This window comes from Sminthopsis crassicaudata, chromosome 4 (assembly GCF_048593235.1).
Source record: "Sminthopsis crassicaudata isolate SCR6 chromosome 4, ASM4859323v1, whole genome shotgun sequence".
In the NCBI taxonomy this organism is placed as follows: domain Eukaryota; kingdom Metazoa; phylum Chordata; class Mammalia; order Dasyuromorphia; family Dasyuridae; genus Sminthopsis; species Sminthopsis crassicaudata.
This window is the reverse complement of record NC_133620.1, coordinates 13,840,522-13,860,274: the sequence shown is the minus strand read 5'-3', so window position 1 is coordinate 13,860,274 and position 19,753 is coordinate 13,840,522. Positions and strand designations below refer to the sequence as shown.

Here is a 19,753-nt window from a genome sequence, read left to right as displayed (position 1 = left end):
TTGGACCGAGTTCCTCTTACTCCAGAGCCAATGCTCTTTTCACGGAACCAAAGTTACTAAGAAATAACCCTATGGTCCATCTTCCCTCCCCCCACTTGGTAAAGAGCAAAAACTTTCCATTTCCTGCTCTGTACCGATGCTTCTCAGAACTCTGCCCTCCAAAGAAGACTGAAAAAGAAGAAGCAGATTAAATTGAGGAAAGCCTACGTGAGATAGCCTAAAGAAGAGTAACTGGCAACCAAAAGATAAAAGGGAGGGAGAGAATAAATGGCCCTGGCTTACTTGGTTGGAAGCCTTTGGCAAGAGAAAGAGGACAGAATGTCCAGAGGAAAGACTGCTGAGAAGACAGACAGAAGCTTGATGAGAGAAGACCCAAACAGGCCTCTCCAGGGCCTTACCAGGGCAAGAAGCAGGAGCCAGCTGTCTCTCAATTCCTGGCCTGGCCAAGAGACCACTGGCTATTAGGAAAAGGGCCTAAAAATTTAATCTTTGGTAGAAAGCCCCAGCTCATGAAATCTGCTGCTCAAAAAGCAGCCTAGCAGAGTGGAGAGAGTCACTGATAAATAGTACAAATTGCAGTGAAGGGACCAATCTGCTCAATTTCCTCATCTGAGAGCTCCCTACGGGGACAAAACCACAATTCCAATCCCCAGTCTCCTCTCAAAACAGGGGGTCTCAAAAGTCCTAGGGCTGTTTAAAGCTTTAACCGATACTGACAGCAAGTTTGACAAATTAGAAGATGATACAAAGCTGGGATGGATAGACAGAGTCAGTATCCAGAAATCCAGAATACTGGGCTGAATTAAATATGATGACAAGGAAAGAAAAGAGAGCAGCAGAATGGAGGATGGATTAGAGGCAGGAGGATCAATATCAAGAGGCTATTGTACGATGAGGTGATTCAGAGCAGTTCCAATAGACTTGTGATGGAGAGAGCCATCCACATCCAAAGAGAGGACTGTGGGAATGTGGACCACAACATAGGATTTTCATTTTTGTTGGGTTTTTCCTCATTTTTTTCCCTTTTTGATCTTCTTTTTCTTGTGCAGCATGATAGATGTGGAAATATGTTTAGAAAAATGGCACATGTTTAACCTATATGGGATTACTTGCCGTCTAGGGCAGAGGGAGGTGGGAACAGAGAGGACTGTGGGAAATGAATGTGGACCACAACATAGGATTTTCATTTTTGTTGGGTTTTTCCTCATTTTTTCCCCTTTTTGATCTTCTTTTTCTTGTGCAGCATGATAGATGTGGAAATATGTTTAGATGAATGGCACATGTTTAACCTATATGGGATTACTTGCCGTCTAGGGCAGAGGGAGGTGGGAACAGAGAGAAAAATCTCGAATACAAGGTTTTGCAAGGGTGAATGGTGAAAACTCTCTGCATGTATCTTGAAAAACAAAAGGCTATTATTATTTTTATTTAAAAGAGGCTACTGTAACTGTGGTATTTGATTCTGATGGAATAATATTGTGCTATCAGTGCAATCACAAGCGGGATGGTTTTAGAAAACTTAGGAAGACTTATATGAACTGATACAGAGTAAATGAGCAGAACCAGGAAAACAACATACATAGTAACGGCAATAGTGAAATAATGATCAACTGTGATAATGATCCAAGACAATTCCAAAGGACTCATAATGAAAAATGCCATCCATCTCCAGAGAGAAGTGATGAACCCTCAGGGCAAATTCAAGTATCCTTTTTTTTTTTTCCCCAATTTCTTTAATTTTTTTCCTACTTTTTGCTTTTTTTTTTTCCAACATGGCTAATATGGAAACATATTCATGGGCATAATTGATATTATACAGCTTGATTTCTCAATGGGTGTGAGAATTTAAAACTCAGAAAAATTTTAAATGAATGTAAAAAAATACATTACCTGTGTATACATATACACACACATATATGAACCCTATTTTATAGATGAACTATATATATATATGTATATATACACACACACATATAAAAAAGAAGCTATTATATTAATCCAAGGGAGAGATAATGATAATCATCTTAATGATAATCGAGGCTATTTGACCAGAAAGAGATCTCAGTTTATCTGACCCTCTTTCATTTACGACCCTTCACTCTGATCTCTCCCTATATTACTTGCATGTAGTAGGCTCTCATTAAGTGAGAATCTGACCAATAAACATGCTTCCTTCAAAGTCCTGCAATGTCTCGAGGTCTTGGGCTCAGTAAACATTCATCGAAACAAATGAAACACAACCCTTCTGGGCACATCTGTGTAAGGACTGGGCCTCGGACTCTGACTGCATGCTTCCTGGGGGTTATATCCCCCAGGATGCTCAGTGGGCCCAGAGAGCTAGTCTCCTTGGGGAAGCATCCTGGATAGCAAGTCCAGAAGTTGAGGTTCTGGGTAGGGTTAGGTTTGGAAGGGACCAGGAAGAAAAAGCAGCAGATTATACCATTGCAGACTGAGTTTGGGGCAGCAAAAAGGCAGTGTTGGATTCAGGCTGCAGAAAGCCTTTCTTCCCCCTGGAGTTCGGCCAGGAGAAGTCATCCAGCCCTCTCGTCTCTGGGTTATCATCGTCCTTATGATGTGGTCCCAGAGCTGAGCCTCCTACTCCAGCTGTGAGTGGAGAGGTCCGCCTCTCTGCCTCTAAGCACAGCCTAAAATGGCATTAGAGCTTTTTTGGAAGGTGTGTCACAGTCATCTTGAGCTTGCAATCCACTAGTACCCCAAGATCTTTTTTCTCCAGGCTGCTAGGATGCCTAGGAGGTGGATTTATTGTGTTTTATGTGATTAAACCATGAGAAAATAAAATAAAGCAAGTCCCCCTTTTGTTCCCCCCCGCCACTGGAAAGAGATGGAGCTGACATTAGACACTGGAAGGCAGTCTGACCTTTATGAACGATGCTTACCCACCGTTAACCCCAACAAACTGAAGGTTCTTTTTGGTCCCATTACCTCCTGCACGGAAGCCATAGTCTCGCTTTTTCATTATGGACTTAAGGCTTGTCGACGGGGAGATCTCTAGGCAGACACAACAGTGGAGGTTAGGAGCAGTCATGGAGAAGGGAAAATCAAAATGCAGATGTGGGCAGAGCTGGGCAAGGCGGGTGGCCTACCAGCACAGGCACATTGGGGCCCAAGGGAGAGCGTTGCAGGCAAAGAACTCTCTGCCGATGCAGGTCGGCACGTTCCTGGCAATTTGGTCTGACAAAGTTGCCTGGACTGCTAAGAAGCTACCTGCCACGGGCTACCAAGTCAGTATGTGGGCGCAGGGCAGAGACTTAAACCCAGGGCTTCCAGATCCTGAGGCCGACTCTGCCTATTAGGCAACACTGCCTCTCCTCCTGAAGTTAGCCACCCCACTTAGAGACTAAATGGGCACAGTCTTAAGACTTTTAGAGTCTTTCTGTCTCTTTCTCTTTCGCTTCTTTCTTTTTCCCCCATCTTTCCCCTTCCCCCCTTTCTCTCTTTTCCTTTTCTTTTGCCCCTTCCTTCTTTCCCTCTTTCCCCTTTTCTTTTTCTTTTGTTCCTTCCTTCTTTCCTTCTTTCCCCTTCCCTCCTTTCTCCCTTTTCCTTTTCTCTTGCCCTTTCCTTCTTTCTTTCTCCTTCCCTCCTCTCTCTCTCTTTAACAAATAAGAACTGTTATATTTCACCTTCCCTCCCTTTCCCCTTCCCTCCTTTCTCCCTTTTCCTTTTCTCTTGCCCTTTCCTTCTTTCTTTCTCCTTCCCTCCTCTCTCTCTCTTTAACAAATAAGAACTGTTATATTTCACCTTCCCTCCCTTTCCCCTTCACTCCTTTCTCCCCTTCCTTCTTTCTCTCTTTCCCTTTCCCTCCTTTCTCTTTTCCTTTTCTCTTTCCCCTTCCTACTTTCTTTCTTTCCCTCTTTCTCTTTTCCCCTTCCTTTTTCTTCTTCCTTCCTCTTTCCCCTTTCCTCCTTTCTCTTTCCCTCCTTACTTTCTCTTTGCTTTTCTCTCATTTGTCTTTTCTCCCTTCCTTCTTTCTCTATTTCCCTCCTTTCTTTCTCTTTTCCCCTTCCTTCCTCTTCTTCCCTTTCTCTTTCCTCCCTTTCTCCTCTTTCTCTTTGCTCTTCTCTCCTTTCTTTCCTCCCTTCCTTTCTCTTTCCCTCCTTTCTTTCTCCTTTCCCCTTACTTCCTTTCTCTTTCCTCTCTTCTTCCTCTCTCTCTTTGCTCTTCTCTCCTTTGTCTTTCCTCTCTTCCTTCTTTCTCACTCTCCTCCCCTTCCTCTCTCCCTTTCTCTCTCTCTCCTCTCCTCCCTCACAAATAAAATTTATTTAGTTATCCAAGTTATCAAAATAACAGCACCCTAAAACTACCCACAGGAGAATCTACAGTGACCTCAAAGCAACAGGAATGCTGGGTCTGGTCAGGAGAGCTGAATTCGAATCCCGCCGCTGGACAGATTATTGGACTTTAGGATTGAGAGGCCCCGCTTCCAGCTCTGTCTACAACCCGCTGACCCAGTGATGCTCAGCTGAAAGGGCGAGCCCCGCAGCCACGATAATAGAGCCCAGGGACACCGCTGTCAGAGAAAAGCTCTAGAGACAGAAGGCCGGACTATTATTCTCGGAGAACACTGAAATGAGCACTCTCACACAGGATTTAAAGTCAGAGCTTCTGGTGAGAAATCCAGCTCCTTCCCCACAGTCTGGACCGTGTCCCCTGACCCTGGGGCAAAAGTAGCTATCACACCCCGGGGAGATCAGGGAGAGGACGTGGACAGCAGCTGAAACTAGCCAGGCTGCACGCCCCCACGCTCTGCATCCTGGGCTGAGTTCTGCTATTTTTTGTCTATTCCCATGAACAAATTCCCTGCCTCTGCTTTGGTGTTAAGATGAAAAATGGTTCCCCCCAACCTCATCTCACCTTCCCAATATCCCCCATGCAAGTATTTACCCAGAGGCGGGAGTCTGCAGCTGGCGCCCTCCTTCCCCCTCACCAGTACTCCCCCAATCTCTTCCACACCAGTATTTATCCAGGGGCGGGGGTCTAAGGCTGTCACCTTCCTTACGCCCACTCCCCCCATGCCCATATTTACCCGGGGCGGGGGTCTAAGGCTGGCACCCTCCTTACGCCCACTCCCCCCCCCATGTCCATATTTACCCGGGGCGGGGGTCTGTGGTTAGTACTCTTCTTAAGCCCACTCCCCCCGTGCCCATATTTACCCGGGGGCGGGGGTCTAAGGCTGGCACCCTATTTACGCCCACTCCCCCCCCTGTGCCCATATTTACCCGGGGCGGGGGTCTGTGGTTAGTACTCTTCTTACACCCACTCCCCCCGTGCCCATATTTACCCGGGGCCGGGGGTCTGCTGCTGGCGGCCTCCTGCTCTGGGGGCGACTGCGCCGAATAGGCCGACAGCAGCAGGTTGAGGGAGCTGACGAGCTGGCTCTGGATGGAGCTGAGCTTGGAGGCGGGCTGCTTGATGGCGTTGGCCAGCTCGGGGTAGCCGTGCTCCAGGCAGGTCCACTGCTCGTGGAGAAGTTCTTGGATCTTCTTCACGTACTGGCCGATGGTGATGTCCGGAGGGGAGCTTCGCGGCTCGGTCCCCGGGGAGGAGCCGTCCGTGCCCAGGCTTGGCGGGGAGCCCCCCACGCCTTCCCCGGCGCCACCTTCTTGCTCAGCCTCCTGCTCTTCGATCTTGAGCTCGGTGGAGAGATAGCTGTGGTTGGGTTGGGGCGGGGAGGCGTCGGGCTCCTGTGGAAGGAGCTGACTGGGTGAGCCCTCCATGGCGGGGCCGGCTTCCATCAGGACGGGCAGCTGGGCCAGCACGCTCTTGTCACACACCTCGCTGACCGGGTCAGTGTTCACGGCGGCATCGTTCCGGCTGCCCGGGGCGCTCCTGGGGCTCAGCCGGCCTTCCAGCTGGGCTACGGTGCCCAGTAGCTCCTGAATGCTGAGCTCCTTGCTCCTCAGCTCCTCTCTGACCCGCTCCAGCTCCTCAGTCCGCTTGGACAGTTCCCCTTCCAGGTCGGCGATCTGCTGCTTGAGGGCGGACGCCCCATCGGCTCCGGCGGCGTCCGAGGGCTGAGGCTCCAGGCCCAGGATCTCCTCGGTCACCCTGACCCCGATGCTCCTGACGTGCACCTCCACGGGAGGCGGGGGCGGGATCTCACTGATGTTCAGTTCTATTTCAGGAGGGAATTCACTTTCTGGGATGGGTGACGGGAGAGGCGGAGGGCTTGGGGTCGGGGTGCCCGGGGTGGCCGCCAGCTCTGCCTCCGGCGCCTTTAGCTCCTCCTCCGTGCTCTCCAGAACCACTGGTAGGTCCTGGGGGAAGGAACCCTGGCTCGGGGGATAGATGTGGTCCTCCGGCTCCTCCTCCCGGTCCCGGTGCTCGGACCTATCCCGGACAAGGTCAGGAGCTCCCGGCCCCAGACCCGCCAATTCCTTCATTTGGGGCTGAGTGGATGCTAGCGGGCCACGGCCATGGGGGTCTGAAAATCCCTCCGCAGGGCCAAAGGCCCCCTCTGAGAAGCCGCCTTCCTCCGGGGTCTGCGGGAGAGGCAGGGACTCAGGGAGGGCGTAGCCGGGGCTCTGCTCATCGGAGGCCTTGGCCTGCAGCAGGGTCACGGGCATGCTGGAAGCCCTCAGCAGCTGGGGCCGCCCCCGGCTGCCGTCCAGCTCAGCCTCCGCGGGCGGCGCGGCCTCCACCTGGCGGATGGCCTCGGCCAACAGCACCCGCCTCCTGTAGCTGACCTCCCCCCCGCTGGCCACGGGCTGGTCTCCGGGGAGCTCCTCGGACCCCTTTGTGGGCAGGCCCAGGGCCACGGGAGCCACGTGGGGCCTGGCCCCGCTGTCGGGGAGGCTGAAGTTGCGGGGCAGGGTGCTGAATTTGGGCTGTTTGGCCTTCCTGCGGACATGGATCCTTTTCATGGTGTTCCCCTTCTCGATGTCGTCCACGTACTTCAGGAAGTCCAGGTCTAAGTGGAACCCGTACGGCGTCTCCACCGAGTACGGGTGGGCTTTGGAGGGCTCTTTTTCCCCATCCCCCTGGGGCAGCGCCGGCTCTCTGGCTGGAAAACAAGAGGACACAAATCCGTCACAAACACATGGGCAGACACAGACACTCGTAGTTTTTCATTCCCCCCAACGAGAGACCAACAGCAGCAAGTCTGTGTCCTGGGCCTCCTTCAGAACCCGTCCACGCAGAGAATCCGCCGAGACGCTCACGGTCTTTTTGGCTTTGTGGAGACACTCGGACAGAACCTGCACGCACGGGGACGGGGAACAGCCTCCCGTCTGCGACACGGCACTGCAAAGGTCACGGAGGAATCTGCCCGGAGACAAAGCCTCCGAGAAACTAGAAACTGCCTCGTTTTGTGGCCAGGCTTGACTCCTGGAACTGCCACGCTGAGAGAGCCTGCGATTTGCCAAATCGGGCCGCTAATTGGCAATTACATAAATGGAAGGTTTCGGAGGTCGGGCCACAAATCTGAGCATCCAAAAAAACAAAGCCCCGCATTAGTCAAATAAAGACTGGTAAATCTTGCTGAGCTCAGAGATTAAGTGCTCTACAGCGTCTGGGCTTTCATCTACAGCTAAGCTTCCAAACATACGAGTGCCGGAAAACAAGCCAGATCGAGGAATATCCCCCACTTATTCCTCCTTTTTTCCCCTCCGGAGCCCTGCCTGGAGATCAGAGAATGCGCTAAGTACTCCTGTGACTCTGGAAAAAAGGTGAAACCATTCTACGGACTGGGGGGAGGCAAAAGGACACATTCACACGACAGGGAGGCTAAATCCACCTGGAAACGTCGATCGCTTTATCCACTGACGACAGAAAGGTCTTCAGCTCAAACCATTGCGGGGTTCCTTTGTGCATCCCTGGTGTCTAGCAAAGAACAGGTGCTAAATAAATGCTTATTTACTGACTAATTGCCCGTAGCACTTATTTTTCGGGCCCTCTACCACACGGCCCCATCCCACTCATCCAGTCTTTATTTCATGCAATCTTAGGACTAAGAATTAGAAGGAGCCTTGGAGAGCATCTCTCCCTCCTTTAACAGAAAGAGAAACCTGCCCAAATCCAGCACTAAGTGGCCAGGGGCAGGATTGGACTCCAGGCCTTCCAACAGCAAAGGCAGCTCTTCCCATCACGCCTCACCATTCACTCACGATACCAAGCTTATTCCAGTTCTCCAGGCCGTCCTTCCCTAGCGCAATTCCCTCTTCTCACCCGCTCCTTCCGCCTTGGCCAAATTTAAATGTATCTGCCCAATTCCAACCCTTCCTCCCAATCCCAGCTCCCATCACACCTGCCCCTTAAAGCCTCCTCCGGCCCACCTTTCTTTGGCCTTAAGTTCTACTTGGAGTCAATCATATTCATTCATTTATCCGGCCCCTACTCTGTACCAGGCCCGAGGAAGACAAACAGTCCCTGCCCACCGGGCCCTTACATTCTCCTGAGAGGTCGGGGTGTGGATCACAATAAGCACACAATGTGATAAGTCAAATAAAAATACAAAACGTGGAATTGTGGGTACTGTCAGAAAAGTCCTTTTTTAGAAAGCAGCCTTTGAGCTGAGCCCTGAAGGAATCTGGGACGGCCCCTAACTCTCACTATTGAATATACTGATGGGTCTTCTCTCAGGGTCACTTTCAGAGGGTAGCAGAAATACTAGTAGTAATAAAAACAGATGGCATTTACATAGCACTTTAAGGTCTACAGAGAACTTGACAATATTATCTCACAACCACCTTGGGAAGTAGGTGCTAATATTACCCCCATTTTACAGAGAAGGAAACTGAGGCAGAATTCATTCTACGTGGACTCCAAGATCCCCTTCCAGCTTCTATGGATGGATCATTCCTCATCTTGGCCACCCTAATACAGAATAGAAGACTCTGAATGTGTTCAATGTTCATTTTATACTCAGAGATTTTGCTACTTGGCTGCTAATGAACAGGGGAGAAGGAAATAGCCCTTGGCCAAAACACTTTGTTTTTCCTCGAGACCGATTAGGAGAACTCCAGGAAAATGCCCGGACCTATCTCTGAGAAATCCAAGAGTGGCTCCCGGGATGGGCCGGGGAGGCCGGGCCCCCCCCCCCCCGAGCAAGGGCAGGAGGGGAAGTCCCTCCAGGGAGGGCTGCGGTGTCTCCCCACCTTGGCTACCTCAGGATCTGTCCTCTCCCGACCTTGACTTCCTAATCTATCAAATGAGGAGGAAGCAATCAGTGTGATTATCACTGACTAGTTTGGATTCTATTATTATGTGTGTCTTATGTGCGATACACATAAATATGCATGTATATATTTCTAATTATCACATATATGTTTTATCTAGCAATTATACATGGGTTTATTATGACTACATATATACTTATATGTGACCATCTATTCTTATATTGACCATATATGATGTCATATATGCATAGAGCTATGTAAATCATGAACTGTAATTACATAAATATATAGAATCAAAATATATTCTCCTAAAATTGAGATTTATGTAATACACATAATTGTATGTATATATTATTGCTAAATCATGTCCAACTCTTTCTGACCCCAGTTGGGATTTTCTTAGTAAAGATACTGGAACACTTTGCCATTTTCTTCTGGGGCTCATTTTACACATGAGAAAACCGAGGCAAGCAGGGTGAAGTGACTTCTCGAGGTCACACAGCTAGTAAGCAGCTGAATCCGGATTTGAATTTGGGCCTTCCTGACTCCGGGCCTGATGCTCTGTTCACTTTACCACCTCGCTGCCCTCGTGTGTATAAATAGAAAGTCAAAATATAAAGTCAAAAAATTGCGCCTCTGTAGCTAAAAAGTCACAATACATGTGCAGGATGATTAAATATAAATGTTTAAACACGAAAGATGATGTGAATGGAGATGGCCTCTGACACTGACTGTTGGGGACCCTGTTCCAGTTACCTCCCGGCACCCAGATACTTCCAACAGCATAAGGTGGGCAAAGAAAGGGCGATTTGCAGTGGTGAAGGGAGGACCCTCACTGGAAGGGCCCCATACTAATATGATCCCAGAAATGCATAATTAAAGTAGCCACTGATGTAGAAGAGAAGCTCAGGGAGAAAAGTCTCTGTGAGTTTCTGTGATTGAAAAAATAAAGTCTCCGCCTGATGGCCAGCTCTCTCTGGTCATGGGGCTTCTGGGACTTCATTAGCCGGCCCTGAGATGACTGCCCCTGCTGGCGATTTTCTCATCGGCTCTCCTGTCATAAGTAGCGGGGGCGAGTACTGTGAGCCATTGCTTGGTTTTTTTTTTTAAAGGAGTGCTCAATTAGACATGGATATTAATTAATAATGATAGCAGTTGTTCTCTAAAGGGCTGAGACACAGCATGATACAGGGAGATTGCCGCAGCTTAATTCCTGCTCTGACAAACGCAGGATATTTGACCCTGGAAGCGTCAAGTAGGTCTAAGTATAGAAAGCCTCAGGTCGCACTCCCAGCCCCTGCATTGCAGAGCATTTACCCATCTGCACTGCTGGAGAAAGACATTCCCGACCCACGGTCCTCCAGCCACAATCAGAGCCCCACGGGGGCCGGTAGACTTCCGTTCCCCAGCCAGGACTGCACGGCTCCAGCCCCACGTGGCCACCTTGACAACACGTATTGTTTGAAAAAAGGTGGGACCGCTCAAAGGGCAAGAATTCAGCTAACTCATATCATCCCCTGTACGGGAAAACCGGTCTCCAGCACGTGTCCCGTGGATTAAGGACGCTGGGGCCGTTGTTCCTGACTTCGCTTTCGCAGATCTCAGGGCACTAGATCCATGTGCTGTTTCCCACCATGTTTTTTAGAGCAACAAACCCTCTGCAGTCTAAAATCTGGAAGAACTATGATCAAAATAAAATAATGATAATCAACCACTCCTTCAAGGAGCTTCTCCCAAATTAGCCGGGCTGGTCCTGCGGGGACACTGTCCACCACTGGATGGGGCAGCATGGGACAGCGCAAACAGGGCTAGGTTGGGAGTTGTTGGAGGCCCTGGGTTAGAATCCCACCTTTGCCATTTAGTATCTGTGGGACTTTAGACAAGTGGTATCACTGCTCTGGGTTTCAGTCTCTTCATAAAAAGAGGGAATTGGACACAAAGACCTTGAATGACCCTCTGTCTTATGGCCTTCCCCAATGGGAATCAAACTAAACTAAATCGTACTTTCTCCTGGATCTGGAGCTACCCAAGTCTTCTGTTTTATAAAGTGGCCCAAGGTCACCATACCTAGTAAGTAACAGAGGGAAGAATCAAACTCAGATGCTTTAACTCCAAATCTCACATTTTCTAACAAGCCATCCCCACCTCTTGCCAGCTCCCTACTTCCATCGTGCCATACCCAGCTTCCTACTTCCATCAATGTGCCATCCCCACCTCTTGCCAGCTCCCTACTTCCATCATGCCATACCCAGCTTCCTACTTCCATCAATGTGCCATCCCCACCTCTTGCCAATTCCTTACTTCCATCGTGCCATACCCAGCTTCCTACTTCCATCAATGTGCCATCCCCACCTCTTGCCAATTCCTTACTTCCATCAATGTGCCATCCCCACCTCTTGCCAATTCCTTACTTCCATCAATGTGCCATACCCACCTCTTGCCAATTCCCTACTTCCATCATGCCATACCCAGCTTCCTACTTCCATCAATGTGCCATACGCATCTCTTGCCAATTCCCTACTTCCATCATGCCATACCCAGCTTCCTACTTCCATCAATGTGCCATACGCATCTCTTGCCAATTCCCTACTTCCATCATGCCATACCCAGCTTCCTACTTCCCTCAATGTGCCATGCCCACCTCTTGCCAATTCCTTACTTCCATCAATGTGCCATCCCCACCTCTTGCCAATTCCTTACTTCCATCAATGTGCCATACCCACCTCTTGCCAATTCCTTACTTCCATCGTGCCATACCCAGCTTCCTACTTCCATCAATGTGCCATCCCCACCTCTTGCCAATTCCTTACTTCCATCAATGTGCCATCCCCACCTCTTGCCAATTCCTTACTTCCATCAATGTGCCATACCCACCTCTTGCCAATCAATTCCCTACTTCCATCATGCCATACCCAGCTTCCTACTTCCCTCAATGTGCCATGCCCACCTCTTGCCAATTCCTTACTTCCATCAATGTGCCATCCCCACCTCTTGCCAATTCCTTACTTCCATCAATGTGCCATACCCACCTCTTGCCAATCAATTCCCTACTTCCATCATGCCATACCCAGCTTCCTACTTCCATCAATGTGCCATACGCATCTCTTGCCAATTCCCTACTTCCATCATGCCATACCCAGCTTCCTACTTCCATCAATGTGCCATGCCCACCTCTTGCCAATTCCCTACTTCCATCATGCCATACCCAGCTTCCTACTTCCATCAATGTGCCATGCCCACCTCTTGCCAATTCCCTACTTCCATCATGCCATACCCAGCTTCCTACTTCCATCAATGTGCCATGCCCACCTCTTGCCAATTCCCTACTTCCATCATGCCATACCCAGCTTCCTACTTCCATCAATGTGCCATGCCCACCTCTTGCCAATTCCCTACTTCCATCAATGTGTCACACCCACCTCTTGCCAGCCCCCTACTTCCACAGCATGCCCTCCTGTTCTCTTGGAGAGCTCAGTCTACTCAGAAGTCTTGGGCTCAAAAAAGAGAGTTCAGAAGAAGGAGACAGAAGTCTTCTCCTTAAGGAGAAGACCAATCACTGGCCTGGCCAGTAGAGACTCAGCTAATGGGGGAATTGTGTTTTGGATCTTTTTGTGGTCTCAGTTTAATGACATAGCCCTGACTTATCCCCAGGACCATGGAGAGAAGGTCAGAAATATGAATATATCTATATCTATATTTTTAAAAAGTGGAGCCGATTCAAAAGCTAATTACCCATGAGAAAAATGAGGAAAGCAGGAGTCCTTCACTGGAATGAGAAATCAGAAATATGGGCTTAATACGCACTCTGCCTCTGCCCCTAGAGCATTTTTATCTTGTTTTTTGTTTTTTTTTTTTCCCCTTAAAAGCAGACATCCAGCTGTGCTATCAGCTCATACTTTCCTGGCTCCTCATTGGAGGCCCAAAGAATAATGGCTCTGGCTCCCCGAGCTCGTCAGACACGCTGCGACACCTTGTTATACTCAGCCCTGGTTAAGTACCAGGTGCATTGCAGCGGCCTTCTCATCGGTTCCCCGCTCCCCTGCCAAGGCACTGCCCACATAGCCGCCCAACCCCATCCCAGCAGCTCCTTACACGAGCACCTGATGGAAAGCCCTCTCCCGTCCCGTAGAGCCCTTCACAGCCTGGTCCCTTTCCTCCTTCCCAGTCTCCTTACACATCAGCTCCTGCACCCACCCTACATTGCGGCCCTACTGGCCTCCCTGCCGTGGATAAGGAACAGTGGCCCCTCACGCAGCCTCCTGGCACAGCAAAATGTGGTACTGCAGGTGGGGAGAAAAAGCTTGGGTTCGAAGCTGGCCTCTGCCACTTACTGGACCTCGAGCCTTCCCAGGGCTTTCTTTTCTTTGTGTGCAATGGGCTCAGCCTCTGAGGGTTCCCAGCTCTCGAAGTCTAAGACAGAAAGAACCCCGCTGAGAGAGCGACCTGAAGCAGGACGATGGAAACAGAGGCTCTGAGGAGGAAATGGCCACAAGATCCAGATGCTTGGTAAGAGGGAGAAGGGAAAGGGCTTAGTGGGATTTTTTCCAAAAACAGACATTGGAGAAGAAGGAAAAAAAAAAGTCAAATCAAAGGTGAATTAAGTCTCTTGCTGGAAGAGGCCAAGAGAGAGACTGGAATTGTTCATCTCTTGTCCTCTTTAGTCCAAAAAGGAAGATGAGAAATCCAAGAAAGAAAGGAGAGAAGGGGCTTGTCCCCAGAGGACCCAGGGAGCCCCAGAAAACCCGAGCCTGCTGAGCTCGAGAAGACGGGGGCAGCTGGATGGCTGTCTCCCAGGGCTACTCCGTGGTGAGTTGGACACCTTAGATAGAACAATTAACTGTCTTGGAAAGTGCAAGAACAGTCCTAACCTGGAGGTTAGGTGAAAGACCTTATGGGAAAGTAAAAATTCTAGAACTCCTCTTATTTCCTGATTTGGAGGGGCCACGGGCCTTTCTCAGCAGAAGGGGCACTGAGCACAGAGCCAGGACACCCCAGTTTTAACAGCAGACCCTTCCTTACTAAATAATTGGGCAAAGGAGACTGAAAAGTGAAGGGTTTTGTGGTTGAGTCAATGTTTTAGTCTCGTCCATCACTTGGTGACTGCATTTTGGCGGACACTGGGCTGGCTCCTTTTATAGATGAGGAAACTGAGGCAAACAGGGATAAAGTGACTTGCCCAGAATCATACAGCTACTCAGTATCTGGGCTCAGATTTAAATTCAGGAAGATGAGTCTCCTGATTCCAAGTCCAGCGCTCTAACCACTGTCCCACCTCGCTGCTTCAAAATGAAGGGGTTGGCTTAAATTATTTCCAGGGTCCTTTCTAACTTTAATAGTGACAACTACAATACACGGGTCTGTAGCTCCAAAGCCGGAAAGGGACCTCGATGCTCATCCCGTAAGTTACTAAGGAGGAAACCGAGACACAGTGTGACTTTCTCCCGGTCCCCCACCGGAGCCCAGATCTCAGCTGAAAGGGATTTCTGAGCCTATTCCGTTCGCTCATTTTTACAGATGAAGCAACTGAGGTCAGGGGAGAATATGTGACAGCGAGTGAGAGATGCACCCAAGTCTTTAAATGTATCACACACACACCCCCCTAGCCCTCCTAAAACACTCTGAAACACTCTAAAAGGTTCTTGGTTGTGCTTGAAATGCCCTCCTGATTACAACCAGCAGCCAACAATGGAGAAGGCCGTGAGGACGCTAGTCACCCTGGGATAATTCCACACGGTCGTGAGCCACCTTCCAACAGCCGCATGTGCCCTCCCTGAGGTCACGAGACCGCAAAATGCCTACCGTTGGGCTGCTCCATCTTCAGGGCTTCGAAGGGGGCTTCTCAGTCACTTCATCAGCTGGGTCAATGGGCTGCGGTCACCAAGCTCTGGAAACAATAAGAGACAAGTCCAGTGTCCGGTTAATTGGCTCCTCCTTGGTACGGGGAGACACAGAGAAGTGAGAGGCGGCCGTGACTAATGACCCCAATAGTGACCTTGAAGTCACAATGAATTGAAGTGAGACTCCCTTCAATTCATCCCACGCCAAGTACCTTCTAGCAACAATGCAGCGTGCTGAGCAATGGGGGGATAGAAAATAAATGAGATCTTCTACCCAACAAGCATTTATTAAGTGCCTACTATGTGCCTGGCACTGGGATGAAAATAAAATAATCCCTGTCGTGGAGGAGCTTCCAATCTACTGAGGAAATGCAGCTAAATGTATACATAGCACTTGCAAAAAAAAAAAAAATAATAATAATTTTGTGATGACCGAGTTAGCTCCCTGGATGCCCCAGAATCAGCTGGAGTCAGGATAAGCAAAAGTCCTTGGTCTTTATTCTTGGTCTTTAGGAGTAGAAGTGAACTGGATGGATGCAGGATCTTCACGGCCTCCCTTCTCCTCCTCTACCCCCAAAGTGAGTCTGGCTTGTCTCACTCCACCTCCTACTCCCTCCCACAATTCTCTGTAAACACCAAAAGATAGAACCAGCACAGAATTATGGGAAGGGCCATTTCCCAAGCATATTCTAATAGAGTATGGTCCACTGGGTAATTAGCCTTTCGTGCTCGTTGTCCGACCTCAGTGCATCAACTCAGAGTTTCAGCCCTTTACATAATTTCAAAAGGAGAGAGGGTTAACCCGTGGGGAAGAAGGGAGATCTGGAACCCTCAGGTGGGAGAAAATGCCTGGCTTGTTTCTCCAAGGAGGCTAAGGATTCCAGGAGATGAATTTGAGGAGGGAGGGCATGCCGGAGGGACCACCTGGGCAAAGACATGGAGGTGGGAGTTCACTGTGGCACAATTCTATTATTCATCTCTTATTGATACACAATTTCTCTATTATTAGTGAGAAATCCTAGAGAGAGCTAAATGCGCCATGTTCACAACAATGGACTGTATCCTTGTAGGCCTGATTTCCTTCATCTGTAAAATGGGATCGCTTCCAGGTATGACATTATGTGACTCGATGATTTACGATAACCAAACAGAACTACCCCAAGTCAGCAGTCCTATTAACTGGAAACCTCTCACTGTGTCAGGCATGATGACTGCTCCCAGTCCCTACCCAGCCAGGGAAATAATAAGTCAGATGGACGTCTTCCTAAACGCTAGAAGGAAGCACCTGCAAAATATGCAGCGATATTTCAATCAATTGCGTGATGGAGATCACTGCCAGCTCCGAGGAGAAGCAGCCAGCTCTGCTCCGGGTGACTTTTAGCTTCTGACTCCAAGCAGCAAAGCCCAGCCCTGGAGGCCAGAAGATCTCAGTTATGATTCACGCCGTCCTTGAGGCTGAATTCGTGCGTCTTCAAACCTTGGACATAAATTTCTCCCAAAGCTCGAATCAATTCCCTGTCCTCTTCCCAATCATAAACAACTCAGTGCAGGCTCCTCTCACCATAGGGCATCTTATCAATTGCCTGTTTATTATTGCAACCGCACACACACCAGACACATTTACTATCAATGGCTCCCCAGCAGTAGGAGGAGGAATTCTACTGAACCCAGGGCCTTTCCAACTCTCAAATTCGAGGATCTATGATTTCTGGACTCAAATGGGCCGCCCAGGCGCTGCAAGAGACAGGAAAGGAAGAGGAAAAGTGATGGACCAGGCCTATGGAAGCACAGAAAATGGGAGGGCAATAAACCAAAGACCAGATAAGATGAGTGGAAAGATGCTGGAAAAGTAGGAAGGACAATTTGACTGACTGTGAAGTGTAGGAACGGACGGGAAGAGACAATGCTTATGGCCTGGTTTCAATGGGCAGAATCAAAAATCTTCTTAGAAGCTGGTGCTTGAAAAGAGGATTTTATCTGGAGTCAGGAAATCATAGATTTAGACCTAAAAGGGAATTTACAATTCAAGCCCAACACTTTCATTTTTCAGGAGACCTGGAGAGGACTCGTGACTTGCCCAAGATCACACAGTCAGTGTGTGACTCCAGGGTCAGCGCCCTCGACCATAGTCAGAGTTTTTGGTTTTAAATCTCAGCTCTGGCAGACTGAACCGAGATGGTTCAGTCGAAGGAACCAGGACAGCTCTGTTCCCCCACAAATGACCAATTGAATAGTGTCTAGAAACTCAAAGATTACAATGGGTCACCTTTCTAGCCCAAGGTAATGAATCAGGCCTGTAGCCAAGTGTCAGCACAGGAACTATGGGAAAGGAATGGTCTGAAGTTACAGACACAAGTCAAGCAGCAAAAAGGGGGGAGGAGGTGCTCCCAAAGGGGCTGAGAACATGGAGGCAGCCCCCAGGTAGAGAAACAGTGTGAGGCCCCTCAGAGCTGATCCTGGACTGGGTCCTTGTGTCAGCGGGGGAGGAGAAAGAGAAGCAATATCCACAGGAGCCCTGGATCACAAAGCCAGTCCCCACATTGGCCATTGGCTAGGCCAGTAGCACAAGGCGCTACACTAGAAGAATAAGTTCACCAAAAAAAGGATAAAGCATCATTATGTCATGATGCCAAAGGCCCAAACACAGAATAAAGAAGCCAAGAAAAACGCAGCTCACAAAAAAGCACAGCCAGAATTCCTAGAAGAAAAGATGCAGGTCGTTTTTAAAGACTTAAAAAAGACATTTGAGATGCAATAAGAGCTCAAGAAAAGAGCTGGAAAAGAAACGAGTACCTGGGGAGGAGACACCTGGGATGAGAACGAAGAGTTTACTCCAAGAGATGCAGCTCTCCCTAAGTGGATCAAATGTTCTGGGGCAGCACTGATGCAGTGGAGAGAGAGCCGATCCTGGAGTCAGGAGGACATGAGTTCAAATCCAGTCTCCGACACCTGATACTAAGTCACGGGGTGATCTTGGGCAAGTCACTTGAGCCCATGCCTTGCCAAAAAATTAAAATAAAATGAATTGAATGCTGCAAAATGACAGAGAACAAGCCCAGCCCCAAGGAAGAGATCTGAAATGTATAACGTAAATATATATATGAATATGTATATATATAACATATATCAGATTGCTTGCTGTCAAAGGGAGGGAGGGAGTAAAAAAATCTTACACAAATGAATGTTGGGAACGATCTTTACATGTTATTGGAAAAATAAAATACTCCTGAGGGAAAAAAAGAAAGAAAGAAGAAATAGGAAAAGAAGCTCTTTTTGCTCCTTTGCAGAGATCGGAAGATCACATGTGCAAAATTGCATGTATTTACTGATGCCTTGATCCATTCTGCTGATTATTTTATTTGGAAATATTTGTTACACAGCTGGTTCTTTGGAAGAAAAAGGGAGAAGACATTCTAAGAGAAATTCTGGTGACATATAAAGAAAAGACATCAACTTAACACTGTATTGGATACATAGGAATAACGAAAAGCAAAAGAAGATCATTTCTCTCAAGGAACTTGCATTCCAAATGGAGAAGCGACCCACAAACCAGCACAAGCGTGCAGGATCCATGCAGGGGATGCTGGGGGAAGGCACGGCTGCGGGGCGGCAGGAAAGGGCTGGAAAGCCCTCCAGCAGAAGGCAGGATTTTTTTTTTTAACTTATTTTCAAAACACATGCACTTGTAGTTTTCAACATTCATCCTTGCAAAACCTTGTGTCCAGATTTTTTTTTTCTCCTTCCCTTCCCCCACCCTTAGATGGTAAGTAATCCAGTATATGTTAAACATGTGCGGTTCTTCTATACATATCTCCACATTCATCGTGCTGCACAAGAAAAATCAGATCAAAAAGGAGGAAAATAAAAAGCAACAAACAAGAACAAAGGTGGTCGGCATTCGGTTCTCACAGCCTCTCTCTGGGTGCAGATGGCTCACTCCATCACAAGACCATTGGGACTGAAAACGCAGGACTTTCCATGAAAGCAGAAGGAAGCCAGGGAAGCGGCGCTGGGGAGGGGGACGTCAGAGCCAATACAAGGACATGGAGTCAGTTAGATGGGCGTGTCATGTTGGAGGAGCCAGATTGATTGTGAGCACATGGAGGGGAGTAAAATGTAAGCCGGATAAGGGCCCTCTCTTCGTGGAGGGAACATCTGGAGCAGCCTCCAGGCCCCTCAAAGAATGTTTTTAAATGCCCAGAATGACAAGGGATACCAAGGCTATTTAAATGTAGTTATTAAAATAATTAGAAAGACAAGGTCACAGATCCTGAGTTGAGAATCTTGGATTTAGTCTAAATCCTTCATTTTTCAAGGAAGGAAACCGAGGCTCACAGAATAAACCAACTTCAGTCAAGCAACTGCACAAATTTAGGATACACCTACTATGTGCCAGACACTGGGGACATAAAGGTCAGAATGAGGCCCCCTGCCCGCAGGGAGCTTACAGTCTACCAGGAGCCACTCAGTACCCAGGAGCAGATGGGGACGCTGACGTTCATTCCTCTGCCTCTGTGGGGACGGCTCAAGGACAGCACCCAACAGAAGCTTCCCCTTTCTACAGTCCTCAGCCACTCCCTGGGTCTAATAGCGGCCATCCATGATTGAAAGCTCACTGTGACCCCTGCAAGTCAAATCAAAGCTTGCTTGCCTTTGTGGAGCCTGGGAGAGAATATCCAGACTTCTTGTGGGGACTTCCCCCCCATTACTGCTATCTTCTTATTCTTAAGGACAGACACCCCCCAGAGGGCCTGCCCTTGTTCTAGAACCACTGGCAGTGGA

General features: G+C 48.8%; 1 protein-coding gene across 4 annotated transcripts in view; it reads right to left on the bottom strand.

The window, feature by feature from the left end:
* Positions 1 to 19,753, bottom strand: part of KANK4 (KN motif and ankyrin repeat domains 4) — a 110,257-nt gene that overhangs the window by 29,353 nt on the left and 61,151 nt on the right. For all 4 annotated transcript variants that reach the window (XM_074265774.1, XM_074265777.1, XM_074265776.1 and 1 more), the window contains 3 exons: positions 14,934 to 15,018; positions 5,300 to 7,021; positions 2,898 to 3,009 (listed from right to left, as the gene is read on the bottom strand). In XM_074265774.1, the coding sequence (XP_074121875.1) occupies positions 2,898 to 3,009; positions 5,300 to 7,021; positions 14,934 to 14,949 (1,850 nt within the window). In that variant the 5' untranslated portion in view covers positions 14,950 to 15,018. The remainder of the gene's footprint in view (positions 1 to 2,897; positions 3,010 to 5,299; positions 7,022 to 14,933; positions 15,019 to 19,753) is intronic.